This window comes from Chelonoidis abingdonii, chromosome 8 (genome assembly GCF_003597395.2).
Source record: "Chelonoidis abingdonii isolate Lonesome George chromosome 8, CheloAbing_2.0, whole genome shotgun sequence".
NCBI lineage: Eukaryota > Metazoa > Chordata > Testudines > Testudinidae > Chelonoidis > Chelonoidis abingdonii.
The window spans coordinates 13,694,775-13,715,418 of NC_133776.1; the positions used below are offsets into that span (position 1 = coordinate 13,694,775).

At 42.5% G+C, this 20,644-nt stretch overlaps 1 protein-coding gene across 2 annotated transcripts in view; it reads right to left on the minus strand.

Moving 5' to 3' along the window:
• Nucleotides 1-20,644, minus strand: part of NAALADL2 (N-acetylated alpha-linked acidic dipeptidase like 2) — a 912,012-nt gene that overhangs the window by 129,186 nt on the left and 762,182 nt on the right. For both annotated transcript variants that reach the window (XM_075068381.1, XM_075068380.1), the window contains one exon: nt 3,228-3,323. In XM_075068381.1, the coding sequence (XP_074924482.1) occupies nt 3,228-3,323 (96 nt within the window). The remainder of the gene's footprint in view (nt 1-3,227; nt 3,324-20,644) is intronic.

Consider the following 20,644-nt stretch of genomic DNA (forward strand, 5'->3'; position numbering starts at 1 on the left):
CACAAGCTGAGGATCTGGCCCCATGACTCTATGTTATATTTATCTCCATAAAAGTATTTTGGGATATAGCAAGAAACACACTGAGAAAATAAAGCTGTAGCATACAGTAACTCCTCACTTAACGCTGTTCCGGTTAACGTTGTTCCATTGCTAATCTACTAGGGAACAAGCTTGTTCAAAGTTGCACAATGCTCCCTTATAACGTTGTTTGGCAGCTGCCTGCTTTGTCCATGGCTTGCAAAATTCTCTGGAAAAGCAGCCCCTCCTTGTGGGGATTAGGACTATGGAGGGCCGGCAGCCCCTCCCATCATCAGCTCCCCTAAATCCCCTGCAAGGTATGTGACTTGGCAGCTGCCCAGCATCAGTTCAGCTGTCCCTCTCCCCACTGCCATGCCACTCCTGCTCTGCCCTCTGCCTTGGAGCTGCCCCGGGAGCTTTCTGCTTGCAGTGGGACTGGGGAGAGGGGTGCTGATATCAGGATTTCCCCCTGCCTCCTCTACTGCTCCGTACCCACTCTCCACAAAGAGGAGGAGGGGGACAGGGCTCAGGGACAGAAAAGAGGGAGTTTGCTGGAAGCTGTTGCTTCCTGTCTGATCTGCTTAAAAGGACAACATACTTGAAGTGGGGTCATTGTACTTAAAGGGGCAATGCACATCTCTCTCTCACTCATGCATGCACCCCGCTCCCCCCAGCACTTTGGAAAGTCAGCACCTATGCAGCCGTGCATGTGCTTTCAGGAGGAGGGAGTGGTGCGCTCCAGCTGGACAGCGTGGGTCTCATCATCACGTTCAGTTTTTGCAGAGAAGTGTTTGCAGCTACTGCCCTGCATCTATTGTGTTTCCTCCCTCCTGCCTCAGTCCATGCTGCCTTGTAGAGTGTGGGCTACATTAACAACATATTAACCCCTGAGGGCTTAGCCGAGTGCTAGTTCATCATTTAGCAGCAAGGCATTCCCTGGGAAATATTTCATCCTCCCTCTTCATCACCTCAACCAAGCTTCACAATCATTAATTGCTGTGTACAATATGAAACTGTTTGTTTAAAATTGTTTAAAAGTTATACTGTATATGTATATAATATCTTCTGTCTGGTGAAAAAATTTCCCTGGAACGTAACCCCTCCCATTTACATTAATTCTTATGGGGAAATTGCATTCGCTTAACGGGGTTTCGCATAAAGTCACATTTTTCAGGAACATAACTACAACATTAAGTTAGGAGTTACTGTATTGAATTCTACACAGTTTTATCCCAAGAAACTTGCAATGAGAACTTGTGAAACTGCTATAAAATTATATGTGATATTCCAAAATATTAAGAGGCAACTCTCTCATTACTTTATTAAAGCATGTTTTTTCTAGACTAATCAACATGTATTGAGGGACTATTCAAAGGCAGATCATTCATCATGGTCATGGTTCATCATGAAACTATGATTCATTAAATGATTCACACCTCCTCCAGCTTCCAGGTTCAAGGATGGGGTTCTTATGATCTCCTTTTAAGTTGCTTTGGCATGAAGGACCCATGTCATAACAACCATGTTTTCTGCCAGGAAGGACCAGAGGAGACTCCCCCATCATTACTGCTCCTTAATCTTCTGTGCACCCAGCCTCTTGCAGCCTGAGGTTCAAAAGACCATGTCTATTTTTTTTTTAAATCCAGAGGAGTTATTATCTGTCATGTCAGTGAAGCTACAGTGCCTGCATGCTAAAATCTGCACCCTGATAATCCTCAGGATTTTTTTGTTAGAAGTGTATCCACAGCAGCTGCTTTTTGAAATGAAATAACTCCAAATGTGCAAAGAATTCAGTTCACAAGGCCCATGTATTTGTAGCTTATAAGACATCCTATTCTTACACTCATATAACTTAAGAAAAAGCATCTGATTGCATTAAGTTCAATTTGTTTGTAGTCTTACATCTTGTTAGAGCCAGGGCTTATTGGAGATGTAGCAGGGTTTATTCACAGCTGGGGAGGGGTGGGGTCTACTAGTGGCTGCAGCTGGGGATTAGCTCTCTCATAGTTGCAGTGCTTCCTCTTAATGGCATGGCCCTCTAGCCAGGTCATTATACAGTTTTCCCCTTCAAGGGTAAAAACGTCTCACCTGATTAGCTGTCTGGGTGCCATTCCAGGCATTCTTCCCATTCAAGACTGACACTTTTTCTGAGGAATTTAGGCCTGACTACTATTCCAGGCTCCAGTGGAGGTACCCAAGGCCCAGCTCCTCCCTACGGCCCTTTTCCTAACACCAACTTTCTCTCTTTATAAGCCTATTCCAGCTGCTCCCCCAGCTAGGCTTCATCAGTCATTAGGCCTTATCAGTCCTTGGCTCTCCTGCAGATGCAGCATGTAAGGTTAATTGGCCTATTTCACCTGTTCAGGTTTTGTATGGGGTAGACACTCCACCACAGGAAGGATGTGAGGAGGAAAGAGGAAATGAGGGCATCATGGAGGACCAGGGAGAGGTTGCTAGGATATACTAGCAGGTTGTTTGAAGGGATGCTCAGGTCATATTAGAAGGCTGAGAGAAGAGCCAGAAAACATTCAGATGTTTTAGATAAGCATTTGACCTTTGTCTTGTCAGATTGGTCATTCATCAGAAGCTAGCAGGCAATACAATCATACTATATCTCTTCCACTGGCAGAACCCAAGCGAGGGGCTGTCCAAAACCAAAAAGTCATACAAACTCCAACAACCTCTTCTCTACTGGGGAGGCTGATGCCAGCCAGTGTAGCTCAGAAAGTGAGTTGGCCACCTTACCTGGAAGGTGCACTGATTCAGTGCCATCCTTCAGAAGGATCCAGGAAGAATTCCTGTGGTGTCCAGGCCCATAACTTAGCCATTCACTTGTAGTAAATTTCCCACAAAAAGGATATTGATGGAAGTGCAACACTCTGCCATCCATCTGGAGTCAATCTACTGCATCAATGGTACCAATTCAACTGTGCAACGTGTCACTGACCACGAGACAGAAAGTTACATAAAATACAGCTTATATAGGTTTACAAGTTTTCTTGGCTCATGCAATCTCATCAGTATCCCCATTTGGGCACATAACAATACTAATTTGACTGATAGTCATGTTACTTTTAGCTATGAAATAAACAGACCCCTAGGAAGGAGACATTTCGTCTTTGAAAACAGCTTGTCTGACTAACAGGCACAATTTGTCAACATGAAATAAAGCATTTGTGACTCAGGTAAGGCGTCTCAATTTCCCTTACCTTAGCAATGGTCTCATGCAGGTTGAACAAGGGATCCAGCTCTTCAGTTACTGTGTTATGTGCAGGAAAGAGAGCTTCAAAGAGAAAGCTTGGACTCTGTGGAAAAGGGAAGAGAAACCTCTTAGGACTCCAAATGATTTCTTTCGTCAGATGCTCATTGGATTTTGTTTCAAGATTCAAAGGACTGCACATTGTTTTAAAGTTTGTGCTGATGATTAGAGTTCATCTTACTGATCTAAACGACTCATTCCAAGCTGCTGAAACAGACACCAAGAGCCTAGTTTTATAACTGTTTTTGGAAGGATGGTTGTCTTCATAATTATATTTCCCAATACAGTTGAGTCTTCTATCTAGAAGCAGAAGATCCACACTGATTTCATTTTAAGCTAGCTAGCAATTTGATATTTGAGGTGATCAAGTATGTTTAGTGTTCAGAAGATATACACATATGATAATAAGGGGGAAAGAAAGAGATCCTGTGTAAGAGTAATTCCATATACACACACAGGTCATTAATTTTTATGTGATGTGCACTTCTTTTTGTACAATAAGCAAGGAGGAGGTCAGATTGGCCCTGTCAAAGGCTCACACAAGCCCAGCACCTTATGGAGTGGATTTGCCTCAGACTTACAGAAAACAAATTAATGCTGAACTCAAGATAGCCACATACATGTTAAACTCCTTAATATAAACAAATATTCATTCACAGAGATCCACAGCAAATACTAATCAAGGTTGCGGTCCTGACTGGCCAGGTTACTTGGCTTAGAGCAGGGAGATCGATCCTTCCTTTCCTCTCTCCCTCTCCTGGATTTACCCAAATGTGTCCCCCTAGCAGAAACAGCCATCTCTTTTTATCTGGCCTGTTGGGCCTTGATTGGCCTCTACCTGCTCTTGCCCCATCTAGGTGCCAAAGGACCAACCCTTGCTGGTTCTGCCGGCAGCTCATCATGGCAGGCCCCTCTAAGCCACCCCTGGAGAGGTAAACATGCTCTTCTTCCCTTGCAGCAGGATACCTTCTTAGGGTGGGATGCACTAAGGCAGGGTGCATGAAGGCAATGCAGCCTCTGGCAAGGGAGAACTGCCAGGTATACCCCCCATCACAGCCCCTTTGTTGTCACAACCAAGAATTGTCCATACTGTAATGTACTCCACATTGAATCTAAACACCATACTAAACTTACTCTCTGAAGAGAAATTTGATTTATTTATTTTCATTTTTATTTTCATTTTTTTACAAAAACTGATCAGGATCTGGTTGGATTTAGAATATTATGAAGCCAAACCTGATTCTAAACTGGCTGGGGATCTGGATTAAGAGAGTTCAATGCATAAACACTAACACCCAGAAAAACTTTCTAAAACCAAGCATGAGAAATAAGTGCATGAAATAGTTAGGAAAAGAAATCTGCACCACTGTTCTATGTTTACAGTCAGCAGTGTGTGCAGGGAAAGAAAGGAACAGAGCTGTTAATCTTATTACTTGTACCACCTCATTGGACTCTGTATAATTTGAAGAGTTTCTTATGAATTCTCTGCAGAATGACTGTTATCCTATAACCCTTTATCTGAAAACCCTCCCACAATTCCTAGAATCCAGTTTCCAATTAAGGCAGGGCAATCTCAGAGCAGATGTCTGTCCGTCTTCTTTCAGAGGCCGCTCATCTTTCTCTGTGAAGAGGACACAGCGCTCAGATATTAACCGCCACTCATCAAGGGGCTAAGAAGAGAACGTATTATTAGTGAAATTAATTTATATTTAAGGTGCAAATAATGGCATCTCGGGGCAGGAACTGTGTCTTCACAGGGTTTTGTATGGCACCTAGTAAAATGTGGCCCCAATCCTCACTGGGTCCTCAGAGTACAAATAATATTACCATCAAGTAAGCTGAATTTGCACCCTCAGATCAGAAATGCCTAAATCATTCTGCAGTACTGTGTTTACATGGCTATAAAATTAACTGGTGCATGTCTAAATTCTTTTGGGACTAAATTGCAAGGAGGATTGAGTGCAGACTATGATATGGCTGAAGAAATCCTGAATTTGAGTTGACTGTCTTATCTCTTCTGGCTTTTCTTTCCCAGCTGATTACTCTATGACAGACCAGTGGGCAATACTGACAGATATTACAGAACATTCTTAGAGGCATTTTCTTTCTACTGGATGATGAACCGATGGATACCTATGCCTGTCAGACTCACATCTTTGAGGTTTCTCCATCCAGACGTTTATTGATGTTCAATAGCCTCTGCCCATATCTGCCAGAAAAGACTCCTACCTAGTATGCACATATATTAAAGTTGTGCCTTTGGGAACCGTAAATCTGGCAACCATGTTTAATCATGTAGCCAGAACATTATTTCCAATTAGAGATTGCAAGCTGTGAAGTGGTGAAACAAAGCTTTGGTTAAAAGCAATGTTAACACTGCTCTGAACTTTAACTGGACTCATGTGTAACGCCTGCATCCTCCAACCTTTTCCACTTGTTTCTGATACCTAGGAACATTCTCAGGAAGTGAGCTGGAGGGAGAGAAACTAGAGGCTTTGTTTTAGCTCATGCACAATTTATACCTATGCCTGAGCCTGGCTCTTTCGTACAATGGGTTGCAGGTTTTGTGAAGGGGAAGCAGAAATGCTATTTTGGCAAAAGCTTTAGCTGGTCTTAATTCCAATGAAGTCTCATCCTTCCAAGTTAAAAAACTAACAGCCCATACAAGATGTGTGAATTATGCATCCACTGGTGGGTACAGTGGTATCTCTGTAATATACATATTGAGATATGGAAAGTCAATGAGAGCAGAGGGTGGGCAGGTCAAATTTGTCCCATCATTTGTAATTCTATAACACTTTCAAGTTTGGAGGAACAACAGATATATCGATACACAGATATATAAAATGTATCAGTCAATGTTCCCCTTTCATCCTGGGGTGACTTTTTCTGATGGTTTCCCACTAGTCCCAAAAACTTCCTTAAAAATAATATGATGGAATTAGCACACAGATGTATGAGTGAACACAAAGATTTGGACATTGTATAATTTGTCATAGAAGTATCGGAATAATAAATGATGTAATACATTGTTTGATGTTATTCTTCCCCTCAGAGGAATATCATATTTTTTGAAAGATCTCAGACAAGAATACACATGAAGTCATTTATTATAAAGATACAATACAGACATCAAGACTGATTCATAAAACCTGTTCATCTTTATTTTAAATGTTTATACAGGAATTGGCTCACAGAGCAAGACCACTTCAGTTATGGCGGGAAGTCTGTCTAACGCAGCAGCACTAATGCACTTAATCATGATCCACACAACTGCACTCAATCAATAAATAACTTAGAAACAATTACATTATTCTTTCCTTATTCTTATGTACCTTATTAAAAGTAACCGAAGGAAACAATTACAACATTAGATTTGCCATACCAGATATGATAATTGGTCCACCTAGTCCTGTACTCTACCTCTACTCTTGAGACTTGATGCATTATATGTAGCATACACACGCATATATCCCTCTGTAGTGAAGTTATATTTGTGTATGCTATTTGGGATGTCTGTCTCTTTTAGACACTGACCTCCGTATGAACTTCCTATGTGTCCCCCTTTCCTGTGTGCAGGGACTTCCTTCCAGACTACCATAAGCTAGGCAGTGAGACTTATACATTCATAAACATGTTCCAGTTGTTACCTGTACTTGAAATCATCTGAATATCTGTTCCCAGGAAGACACAATGCCCATTATCCCAATGAATGTATCAATTAGGCTTAAGATAGATGTAGGAGGAATATTCCTTCCAACTTCTGCAGGCAAAGAGCTAACCCCGTGAATCACAGGTTTATTTCTTAATCTCATTCTTGCCTTACATTTCTGTAAACATCAATTTGTGAATTGCTCAGTTCACCATTTATACTTCAGAAAATCCACATTTTACTCTGCACCACTGCAGAAGTGTGAAGAATACTCTGAAAGAGAAGATACCTTCTTTGTGTATAAAACAAAGCAGCCTCTGAAAGAATCTGCAAATATCTATTATCAAATAGACCAAGATCATCAAAAACAGAATCCTAGATTTTGGCTCCTAAAACACCTACATAAGTGGCTAGATTTCCTGAAGTGCCGATCACTCAATAGCACTCACTGAAGTTAACTGGAGCTTCTTTGTAGCCAACAGTTTTGAAAATCAGGTCACTTGTCTAGATGCAGACAGATAGCCAATTTTAGGCTCCTAGTTTTAAAAAATCTTGTCCAAAGCTTTTATCCTAAAATCCGTTTTGAGCAGAAATGTCCTTTTAACCCACCACAGTTTTTATATATAAAGAATCAATGTATGTCATAAATAAAAGATCTGTGTGCCGCATCCCAGTACTACATTCTAAACTATTTTAATTACTGTACTGTTGACTTGTTAATCCCTCCCACTGGTTATTCTGCATTGCTAGAACTTTAAGCAAAAGGTGCTGCACAATACACACCAGAAGTACTCTGAATGTGTACAAAATGGCACCTGGCATATGGTGATCATCATCATCAGCCAACAAGGAAAGAGAATCGGTGCACAATCCTGTTTGATGCGGCGAGAACTTTGATCAGCAGCCGTCAATCAAAGCTCTTCTTCTTTCAAATGGAATTACACAAACATAATTTTCTGTCACATTACAGCTGATGCAGAACACCATATGACTTTATCATTGATGTAAAGGCTTCAAAAAAAAATCATTGACATATGTCACAGCACTGCAAGCAGAACAGCTAGCTTTTGCAATATTTCTAAGGTGAAAAGTTAAAATAAGTGATGTGAGGGCAGAGATGGCAACACAGCACGTTCATTATTATTCAGATACAGAACTTATTCATGATGCGGGGGCAGGGGACATCATCAGAACTAGTTCAAACCTATGTATGTCAAAGTTTGAATCTGTTTGGTTTTAATACTCAACCCTCATCACCCCTGCCACCACTAGGATCTTTCTTTAAGTCCCTTCTTCCTTTTGCTAGTCACACAATTCTCATAGATCATCCCTACACCATAATCTGGTAGCTTCCTGAACTACCATAGCTCAATAGCCAAAGGAGAAAGTTATATCAAATAACTCTAATTAAAGTCAAGTAAATACGGTCTTTAATGGGGACTGGCAGCTAAACCACTAGTTGCCACTTTCAAAATGTGTGGAGGAGTGACTAGGAGCCAGATTACCCTCCTCCTCTAGGAAGTGACAGCACCTCCTGGAGGACCTCCTCACAGAACTTCCTCTGCATCTGCTGCTCAGGTAAGAGAGATTTTGGTCTTCCAGATCTGTACAGTGGATACTCACCAAGGCACCCCAGGAGAAACAGGTTCTATCCCCATAGATACTAGCTCTGACTCCCACTGATAGTCTGATTCCCTCCGGAACAATGTTGCCATTACATATTCCACCCCTGTGCTTGCATCCTCACCTTTTGTTGCTCTGACAGTGGTTTAGAGTTCTCATAATATAATTTTCATAACATATATAAAAGTACTGCATGTAATCCCCAAAGTCCCAGTGTAATGCCTTTTGCTCCTCTTTGAATCTGTCTTCTTGAAAGGAAAAACTGACAGGCAAAAAACACCTTTATTTTGAACTCAGCTCCAGAGAGCATCCTTTTCCCCTCAGCTTCCTTTCAAAATTATCAGTTATCCTTATCTTCCCAGTGCTCATTTAATGAAGCATTCTGTAAAATTAGAAAGACATTGATGTTCCACTTTTCAAACAATGGGTCACTTCTGATTAAACTTCGATTGAACATTCAACTTTCAATCTTAAAACAAATTGCCTCCTTTTCTTTTTAATTTGGACCCAATTTCTTGCTGCCCTCAGGTCTCTTGACAGTAATTAATTGATTTATGAATCAATTAAAGGGGATGGGAAATGCAAAAAAACCACCTTGCTTCCTTTCATTTACTTACGAGGGATATATGAATTGAAAGCTACTCTCTGTTTACTAGGCTCATTTTCTTGACTAATCCCATCCTTTCCCAATTAATAAGCTATACAGAATGGTTCCCTTTCATTTTCTGGGCACTACATTTGCAATCCCTTGTGTCCTCAGTTACAGTGCTCTTTCTATTTAAATTGCACCTTTCATCCAACACACTTCAAACTTTAATTAAACCTCACAGCATCTTTGGGTATTCAGTTTAAAATGTGGAAAGTCTCATTCCATGTTTCAGAGAGCCACAGTTGATGCCATTAAAAATCAGCATTTACCACACAGTGTATTTCCCCTCTACTTAGAATAGCAGGGCTGGCCTTACCATGAGGCAAACTGAGCCGGCCGCCTCAGGTGCCAGACTGGCAGGTGGGGTGGGTGCCACTAAGACCCAGAGTATAGAAAATTGTGCCTGCTGCTGTGCATATGTATTCTCTCTGCTCTAGATGCATAGAGATGGTGGAGTGCTGTGCTGGAGGAAGGAGGGCACAAGAGACATAACAGGCAAGCAGGAGAAAAAGTGAGAAGGAATAACAGAAAGCAGCAGGAGCTGCAGGGAGAGAGAGGAGGAGCCTCTTATGTACCTCTCTAGCACACCCAGGAGCCTGGACTGATTAACACCAGCTTCTCAGGGAGCTTCCTGTTTCCTACTGTTTCCCTGAACCCACTTGAGGAGAACAGGCAGTTAACTGAAGTAATAGGAGCCAGTTAGGCCCTTAAGATGCTGATATCTTCCCTCAGTCAGGCCCTGCAACCAGCCTGTTTATTTGTCCCCTTCAACTGAGTGTTGAGAGCCACTATAGCTGGCACAGAACAGCAGTCATGAGTGAAAGAAGAAAACGCCCCTCTGGGGAAGCATTCAGAAAAAGAAAGCAAGCAAAGGAAGCTTTCCTATCTAAGCAGAAAGGAGCTCTCCTGAGATTCAAAGACACAAATGTTCACACTGAGCCTTCCAGCCCCAGTGAGGATGTGAGTGGTGAGGAGATGCCTGATCTTCCAGTTAGTCAGAGTGCAGGTGACCTGGCAGCTACTGCAGCATCATATCTCCATCTCAAATGGATGTAACCATGCACATTCCTAAAGCAAAGTGTAGATCAGAGAAGAGTGTGGTGGAGGTGCAAGAAAGAGCTGCTGCTGAATTTAGTTCCTTAAGTCTAGATGATTCAGGATAGTCGGCCCACTTGAGCAGTAGCCTGAGGGACTTCCTTGTAGTGCATGGGCCACAGCAAGCGAAAAAATTTCACGTTCCCCAAAGACAATGAAAATCAAAGTTTCCATCCAACACATTACTGGCGTGAAATCCCCAATGGTGACAAAGTGGAGAGGCCATCGCTTATGCACTCAAAAACTCAGAATGCTGCATGTTGTTTTTGCTGCAAACTCTTCCAGTCTAATATTTCAGCCACATTGGGTTCTATACGAACAAAGGACTGGAAAAATCTGGCTAGAAATCTGGCATGCCATGAGAAGGCAGCAAATCATCGAAGAACATTCCATAGGTGGAAAAAGCTTGAAATGAGACTAAGGTTAAAAGCCACCATAGATGATCAGCATCAAGAGAAGATTGCATCAGAGTCTCTTTACTGGCAAAATGTTCTGAAAAGGTTCATTGCCATTGTGAGAATGCTTGTTACCCAAAACCTAGCACTGCGTGGCATTTCAGATCAGCTGTATGTGCCAAACAATGGAAACTTCCTTAAAATTGTGGTGCTGATGGCTGAGTTTGATGCTTATTCCAGGAGCATCTAAGAAGAGTCACCACCCAAGAAATGTACACACACCGCTACTTTAGGAAAACAGTTCAAAAGGAGATCATACAGTTACCGGCAACGAAAGTCAAACAGAAGATTATGGCAGATCTGAAGTCAGCAAGATATTACTCTGTTATTCTGGACTGCACACCTGACATCAGCCATACGGAACAAATGACTTTAATGATGTGTTTTATAACAACAGAATCTAGTGAAAATGCCCCTGCAATGGTGACTGTCAGAGAGCATTTTCTAGAATTTATTGACATTGATGACACTACAGAAGCTGGTATGACAAGTGTGCTTCTTAAAAAGCTGGAAGATACAGGAATTGCAATAGCTGACATGAGAGGTCAGGGCTACGATAATGGTGCCAACACGAGAGGAAAGAACAGAGGAGTGCAGAGACGGATCCGAGAGTTAAACCCTCAAGCTTTTTTTGTCCCATGCAATTCTCATTCATTTAACTTGGTAGTTAGTGATGAAGCACCAGCTTTTAGCGAGGTCTGCTGAATTTTTTAATGTAATTCAAAGCATCTACGTATTTTTCTCTGCATCAACTCATCGATGGCAAATTTTGAAGCAACATCTGGGAACATCCTCTCTGACACTGAAACCACTGACTGCCACACAATGGGAAAGTTGAGTGAAGGCGATAAAGCCTATCAAACACCAAATTTGAAAGATAGATGATGTCATAGTTGCCATTATGGAGGATAATGCTATGAAATGAACTGTTCATGGGAGAACTGTGGTGGAGGGAAATGGACTCACCAGAAACATACATAACTTCAAATTTCTGTGTGGATTAGTGTTGTGGCATGACATACTATTTGAAATAAATGTTGTAAGCAAGAGACTCCAAGGTGTTGACCTTGATCTATCTGGAGCAATGGGACAACTGGACAAAGCAAAGTCATACCTACGGTCTTACTGGTCAGATGAGGGCTTTTCAAAACATTCTGAAGAGTGCACAGAAGTTGGCAGAGGAATTCATTACTGAAGCTATTTTCCGACCCATTCAAGAATACAAGAATCACTGAAGAAACGACATTTTCATTACAAGGCACAGGATAATCCCTAAGAGACGCCCAAACAACAATTGAAAGTTGCATTCCTTTACAGAAGGTGCTAGATTGTGCAATACGTGTCAGTTTGAAGAATGTTTTCATGCGCTCAAGCAGTATAGTTGGGATGTGTATGATATTCCATAAACCCCTTCATATACCGAGAAGACCTACATGAAGTCAATGCATGGGCATAAGACCGTGTGACACACAGATGACATGCACAATAAATTGGAGCAAGTGATTTAGGTGATTGAACTGAAAGCTTTTTCAAGATACAGTTTCAGCAGGGATAACTTCAAAGACTGCTCTGGATATTGTGCACAATAAGATGACCGCCCTCTTTCCAAATTGCTTTTGTTGCTCGGTGCATCTTCTACAAACTTCCTGTAACAGTTGCCAGTGGAGAACGCAGCTTCTCCAATGCTGAAGTTACATAAAAACACTATCCTACGCTCCATTCATGACACAGGAGACGGCTGGTCTAGCTCTTCGCAACCATTCTCATAGAACATGAGCTGGCAGTCTGTTGGACTTCAGAAGCAAGTTTCAACATCTTCTGCAACCAGAAGCCGCACGCGACAAACACCACTTTGATTATTCAAACAGATAAAAATGCCAGTGTTTACTATGCAGACAAGAAAAGTTAACTTTCAAATGCCTGAACAGCAAATGTAAGTGTTACTTAAAATTTTTGAACAAGGCATTTAAAGCTGTTAGTTCTCCTTTACTGGGGTAGGTAGCAGAGCAGTACCAGGAGAGTAGTAGAACAGGAAGAATGCAGAATTGAGACCTTTCAAAGTTTTGGCCCAAGCGAGGGGGCATGGGGGCATCATTTAAGCTCCCTACCTCAAAACATTGTGGTCTGGCCCTGTAGAATAGAAAATACTGTGGTATCTTCATCAAATAATTTTCTTTATGCCTGTTAGAAATTAAGAACATAAGAACGTAAGAAAACCAACGGATTTTCATGGATTGGTTTTGAACATAAGAATGTCCGTACCTGGTCAGACCTAAAGTCCATCTAGCCCAATATCCTGTCTGCTGACAGTGATCAGCATGGAGAGTGCTAGCACCTAAGAATTAGCTATTTTCCTGTTTTCTTCTCTAATGCTCCTTAGAAACTATCAATCATTTTGTTAAAGAACTCTAAACAGGAGTTGGGCCATTCTTTATTCTACCACTTCCAATTGTGCACTCCCACAACTTTTTCCTGATCACATCATTCCCCAATATCATGGCACCAACTCATGTGACGGAGCTCTCTCTCTCTCTTGAGATAAAGAATGTCACTACAGTAGCTAGTGCCAGAGGGGGTCAGAGAGAAACAAAAAGCACTCATGTCCTTTCCAAAAAGCTAAATACGGTGTCTTCACAGTGCTTCCAATCCCTGTACCAGAGAGTTCAGGATCTGAATGAAGACGCCCCTGCATGATAGCTCATTGAACTGCCACTAGAACATTATAGATAAAGGACTGAAGAGGAAGCAAATGGCCAAACTGTTCTGAAAAAGAAATATCAAAAACATTCAGGATCTAAATGGTCCAGAAGTCTGGGTAATGACATACAGAGGCTTTCACTTCTAGATTTCTTTTGGGTCACAGGCAGTGCAGGCTAGTCCACCTTACAAATCATTTTCAATCTGGGTCACAGGCAGTGCAGGCTAGTCAACCTTACAAATCATTTTCAATCTGGAGACACAGTCTCACGGTTTGAGTTTCCATGCCCACTCAATCTTTAGGTTTTGTTGATATTGCCAACAAAGGTGCCAGCTACTGCAATTTTCAGGAGTTTTGGTTTTGGCGTGATACAGACACTTAGCCACCAAAAATTCAAATAAGACCTTATTTCACATCAGCAACTACACAGCAAATACTTAGAAATGACTCAGTCTCTGCCAAGCTGGGCTGTATTCAACAAGGGATTTAGAGGTCAATGGCCCTGGGTCCAAATTACTACTCTCCTAAACCATGCAGTCCCATAACTTTACTATTTCCAAGTGACAACAGTGCATATGTTATAGATGTATTTGCAGGACCAAAAGAACGGGGATGGGAGACATCATGAAACCTCCTTCCTCTGTGCATCTTTGTAGGATATTACCAGGGAGTGTGTGTGTGTATATAAATACACACACATATGTATATGCATACTCCCATTAATTGCATTTGCTGAACTTTTGTTGATCAATGCTATCCCACAATCCCATAGGCTCGTGCGTCCCAGTCTTTCCATCTCCAGTCTTTCCACTTGATTCACAGGAACCAGAAGCAACCATATACAGCTGTGCATCATTTAACCCTTCATTTCCATAGGGACTCCTCAATTGGAAACACAGGCTATGTCCACACTACAGTTTATGTCAGTATAAGTTATGTTGCCTGAGGGTGTGAATAAGTCACTCCCCCCCAAGAGACATAAGCTACACCAATCTAAGCAACAGTGTGGACACCCCTATATCGGCGGGAGAGCATCTCTGGTTGGCTGAGAGCATCTGCACTAGCAGCGCTACAGTGGCCAGCTCCATTAGTGCAGCTGTGCTGCTGTAAGCTTTGTAGTGTAACCATAGCTATGGCCAGCATTAAGAAGAAGGTTTACATCAGCTGCACTACTAAATGGCCAGAGGAACACAACTGGATTCTGGTAAAACTGGAGTGAGGAGAGAAAGATATTTGACTTCAGCGAGAGTACAAGAAATAAGTAGGTGCCCAAAAGAATCTCTGAGAGACTGGTGGTGCTGGGGATCCAGCAGACCTCCATTCAAAGCCAGGAGTGAGTCAAGCAGCTCAAGACTGACTACTGCAAAACCAGCGATGACAACCACACCTCAGGGAACTCCCTTTTCTACAATGAATTTGATTGGGTGCCAGGAATGGCATAAAGCACAGAACCCACAGCGCTGCATGACAATCCACTGCTCAGGGATGGCAATCGCTGGATCAAGAGGACGAAGTAACACTGGTGCTGACGCCAGTCCCAATCAGGTTATACCACCAAAGCAGCTACAGCACCTCCTGGATTCATATTCAGAGGACCTGTTTGGGGATTGTAACGCTTTGTAAGGAATTTTGTCAGTGCCTGCCCTATAGCCCTGGGTGCCTCTGTACTGTGCAGAATTGGCTCAGAGACCTGATAACAGCAGCCTGCTCACAGCACAATGATCTCACTCTGACTTCCAGCAGCCCGGTTACTCCCTGCAGGGTGGTGCCCAATAACTCTTCTGGTCCTGAATCTTCCCAAAACCATCTTCCCTTCAGGGTCTTATCTCTTGCTGGAAGCTCACAGAAGTTACCAAGTTCACTGCCTCCAAAAACAGATGGTGCACATATAAGCCTGTTCTGTTTGTTAAAGAATCAGACCTGCTCCGATATAATAGCACTGAGCGGGCTTGTAGTAAAACTAAGAATAAATTTAGTAACAGAGGACACAGATTTAAGTGATTTCAAGCAAGAATGAAAGAGATATGAAAGTGTTACCCACAAAAGCAAAGCAACATGCTTACTAGTGTCTAAAACTAAATTCTAGCAAGATCAATTTATTACTCATGCCAAATTGTTAGCATTCTCCCACACAACTGGCTATTCCAGCCAGGATCCAACCCCCACAGAATCAAATTGCTGGTTCTTTTGTTCCCTCAGAAGATGGATACACTAAAGTCTGTCAGCAGTTCCTTATAGCCCCAAAGTTCATCTTTGTTTTCAAAGTCTGGAAGCTCTCCTATGGGCTCAGCATGTCTATGTCCAGGATGGAGCTGATATATTAATTTTCAGACTCCTGTGGTTTACAATGCAATGATCTTCCAACAATCTCCAGTGCAAATAAGTAGCCCGTTGTCTCACTCCTTGGTCACAGCTGGTTCAGTTTGCAATTGAGCTGGAAGAGTTATTTGCCTTTCCCCTTTGTCTGGAAAAAAAAACTGTTTTGCCTCCCTTGTCTGTTTATTGTCTCAAACCATAATATCAGAGTATCCATCATTTCATCTAAAGCATTGTTATGTACATTTCACAGTGACATTAATGACCAGTGTGGTGTTCCTTTTCAAATGATATATTGCAGGACACCTTTAAAATAAATATCTTAACAACAGTGTGTGAGGCTGGTCAGGCCAGCTGAGTTTTACTGTCACACAGCAAAGAGCCCATTGCCATCTGGTACTGGACCACTCTTAGGATTACAGGAAGGGTGGAGCGGACAGCCCACAGCTGAACCAGCAGAAGTAATCGTTTTGGAGCTGGAGCCTGGTATGTTTGGTCTGCCATAGTTTTAGTTATTAATAGTACGAATGGGAGGGATTTCCAGGGTATGTCCAGTTGAAGTATTGTTACAAGCTATGGGCTGAAATGTGCTTCTGTTGAGCTCAGAAGCCATGCCATTTCTCTAGCAAACCCCCCTCTCTCTTTCCCAGCACCACGTGGGGTTCAAAATGGTTGCCGAGAATGAGAGAGAGAGAGGTAAACAAGCAGTTAGCATGAAATATTTACTAGATACATGCTTGTTGTTAGAATGATGGGTTGGTGGGTATTCTATTTGTGAACCTTACATTCCTTTCCCTGCTAGTACCGTGCTGCCTAGAAATCAGTCATGCTGGAAAGCTGGACTCTTCTGAGCTATCTGTATTGTCAGCCCAAATGGTATAGAGGACGTATTTAGCATTGTGAGTCCAAATAGTATTCAGTCTGTGGTGCCTATATTATGAGACCACATGGTAGCAGGGGATGTATTTAGTCTTAGGTTGCTAGTCATTTGATGTTTTTTATGCCCACTACCTTTGGATAAACCCCAGTCCTGGATATATCACAAACCTTCACCGACAAAACCCCTCAGCTGACTTGCCAACACCACATTTGTTAGCTGTGAACCCATAGTGGTCTGGGGTAGCCAGCTTCCAGATGGCTACAGCAACCCACTTCTGGACTAGCTTGGACTCCCTCATGTGTGTGTCCTGATGCTGTAGGGTTGGGGCAAGCTGACCACACAGAACAGCTATTTCTTCATGTGAAGGTTCTGGAGCCACTGCTGGTCAGCTCAGGTCTACATGACAATATGATCCCACCAGTCAATGCTTGTGGGTCTGCTTCAGAAGGGCCAGTCTACATATGGGATGTCTGCAGTTATGACAATGGACAGAGGAACATCAGCCTGTTCACGGATGTCTTGTCTGTATGCTCCCCTTCCCTTCACCCCTCTCCGAGAAGTGCCTTTGTAGGACAAAAACTGATGTTGAAATGTCTACCAATATCTCAGAGATGATCTGCCTGCATCTTAAAACAGCAGCAAAAGGGCAAGCTGTTCTTCCACCAGCACTGGATCCAGGTTACAGGCTCCACATGCAGGGAGTGCGCAGACACAAAAATGGGTCCACTGGATGTCTTGGTGGGCTAAGAGCACTTCTGCTCAAGTGCTCCGGGATGGACAGAAACATTCTCCCACAATATGCCCTGAACCAAGCCCTAGAGGAGTACAGCTAGCAAGGGCATTAAGGAGACTAGGATATGCCACTCCCCAGGGGTGCGTCCAGGAATAAAATTTGACTGCTTTTGGAGAGGCACGCTCTCCCGACATCCCACCTCACAGCTGGGGAAGCTCTCCCTGCCTAGTATGGCCCCAGGGCCAGAGGGGCTCATTCTACCCCTGTGACCAGAGGAACTGTCAGCTCCCACCGCAGGCCCAGGGCCAGAGGAGTTCTGTGTTCCTGCTAATTACTGAGGGGGCTGTGACATTACTTGCCCCACTCCTGTGCATGCCACTGCCCGCCCGCCCCCCAGCCACTCATGACTGCATAATGCAGCATGAACACATTGTTGCTGGGTTTGATGCTCACACAGCAATGCAATATAGACACTCAAGCGTGAGCTTGAAAAGAACAGGTCTCTCAGTCTCTCAGATCCAGCCTTACTTTCCAGTACAAATGTACCCATTTTGGCAGGCTCTGCAAGGAAGTCTGGAGAGAGGAACAGATACACACCCTGATCCAGATACAATTAGACTTGAGTGGCGCGATGATGAAGCACTAATCTAGTGCTTCCATCATTGCTAAGTTCTCCAAAACAAATAGAGAGGGACGGGGTAAAGATGGGGTCAGATCTATGCTCTTTTCACCAATACAAACCTGACCCAGCACAACATAGAGGGTACCTATGCAATAGTGTAAAGGGGTGTCAGACCCTTTGTAGAGGCAGTTGCTATGCTGGGACCAAGAACCAGACCAGACATCCTCTGAACGTCCAAATCTGGATCTGGAACTAGAAACATAATTTGTGGCTTGAGCTCGTGTCTGACTTTAAGTTTGGAGACAGACATTATGCAGCTCCTTAACTGAGGTGCTCAGAGCATGGAATAGCTAGAGCTTGAAGGAACTCATAGAAGAGCATGCCCGTTCATACAAAGAATCTGTGTCTGTTTTGTCCCGTTTGCCCTTTTGTAATACAATAGCAAGCAGTTTAGAGTTGCACCAGGCTGGGAGAATACACAATCACACAATTTCTGGACACTGAAAATTAAGCAAGCAAAAATTCCCATGATCTCTCAAAACAGAAAATGTGTAATTGGGCAACTGAATCCACCTGTACAGTATGAAGCACAAAGTTGTGCCAGCGCCCAAAACTTATTACCCAATAGCAGATGCTGACAACTGATTGGCTTCATCTGTATTCAGGACCAATGCCAAAGTCTGTCATAGCATGAAGGAGAAAGACACATAAGAAGAAAAGATAAAGGGAGAGCAGTGAGAAGAACAAAAATACTTCTGAAATCTGCACTGCAGGCTCTCTCACTAATTCCTTCTTCTCACTTATCCCAAGTCAAGCAACTGGCACATGGTGCTTTGGCAGCAAACACACAATTGTATGCTTCTGTCAAATAGGTGTTTCATCTCCTATCAGCAAGAGTGCCGGCTTTCTCTGTTGTCTTTTTCTTTTCTTTTTGTTGGCAGGGGGAGGAGGGAGAGAAGCAGAAGACTCACTTGGAGAAGCTTCAGAGAAAGACAAAGAGAAAGCAGCTCATAAGCTACTACTTTTAATTCATTATCAACCTTCTGGCCAATTTTTTTTATGAAAGGTTATATGATCTGGGAAGCTTTCCAACTACATCTATAGAAAAGTGGAGCATACAACACTAATTATACCAAGGGCCAAATTCTGTTCTCAAATACATGGGCCAAGTTAACTATAGTGTAACTCCCTCAGTATCAATGAATGTATGACATGCAGGTATCCAAGGGCAGAAGTTCCCAAGGAAAGGATTTGGGGCACCCTCATCAGCAGAAGTTACATATATTCTGGTTACACAATGGATTTAGGGAAAGTCAGAACCTGTTTTCGTGAGAACAGACCACAGCTGATTTCTCCCAATCCTGTAAACAGACTGTGACATCTAGTATGTTTATGTAGAACATATTCAAAAGGAATGTGTAAAGTGAAATAAATGTTGCTTTGCATATGGAAGCTGCCAGCACAAAAATTATTTAACAACAAAAAAGCATAGTTTTGTCATTGGCTGTGACATAACACAGTGCAAAGGAGCCAAAAATATCATTGCAAGCAGTTTTGCCTTCTGTGCAAGAATGAACACAGCCAGAGAAGGAACTTCAGCCAAGAGGCTTTTCTTTTATAATTTCCCTATTTTGCTCGGCACTGAAGAACTTTCAATAAACAACAAAAACAAATCTATTGCTTGTTAACTTTGTGTTAAGGATATGCACTGACCTCACGAAATCACCAAAAGCAACTGCACATGATGGAAGACATTAATAATACCTGCCCACTCAGAACAGTCAGAGAATACAAGGCACAGAACTGAAGTCACTGCTCTGTAATTTGGTTTACTGTTAAGCTGAAATGTAGCCAGACAAGCTCAAACCAACAATCATCAGAGAATAGAAGAATGCAAGCATTCTACATTTGTTTCCTTTAATTTTTTCTTCTTCACAGTTAGACGCAAACTGAAATGATCGCTGACAGAACCATAAATTCAGAGACTGCCAGACACAAGATGTGGTTTTTGATCTAGTAGGATGCCTGCCTAGCTTTATTCCTGTCAAGGACCTTGCTACCTTATTTTACTCCCTGCTACTTGACTGCAACACTGAGGATACAGTGGGTATAATAAGTGGCAGTGATGGCCCCAACCCTGAAGTTTGCAACCAGACTGAAAGGTCTCTAAAGTCCCTGGAGCTTAGGAATCAATGTTCCAACTCAGAGCTATCACATGATAGTGGTGAAGAAAATACGATGGAGGTCTATAAAATCATGAATCATCTAGAAAAAATGTGTATTCCCACAATACAAAAACAAGGGGTCACACAATGAAATAAACAGATAGCAAGGATAATACAAACAAGAAAAAGTACTTTTCCATACAATGCACTATTAACCTGTGGAACTCATTGCCATAGGATGTCATGATAGCCAAAATTATAACAGGGTTCAAACAAGAACTAGATAAGTTCATGGAGGATAGATCCATCAATGGATATTAGCAAGATGGTCAGGGATGCCATGAGACAAACCTAAACGTCTGACTGCCAGAAGCCAAGAGAGGAAGATGAGGTGGAGCTCTCCAAATTTGCCCTGTTTTGTACACACCCCTGAAGCACTGGTATTGGCCATTGTCAGAGACAGGATATTGGGCTAAATA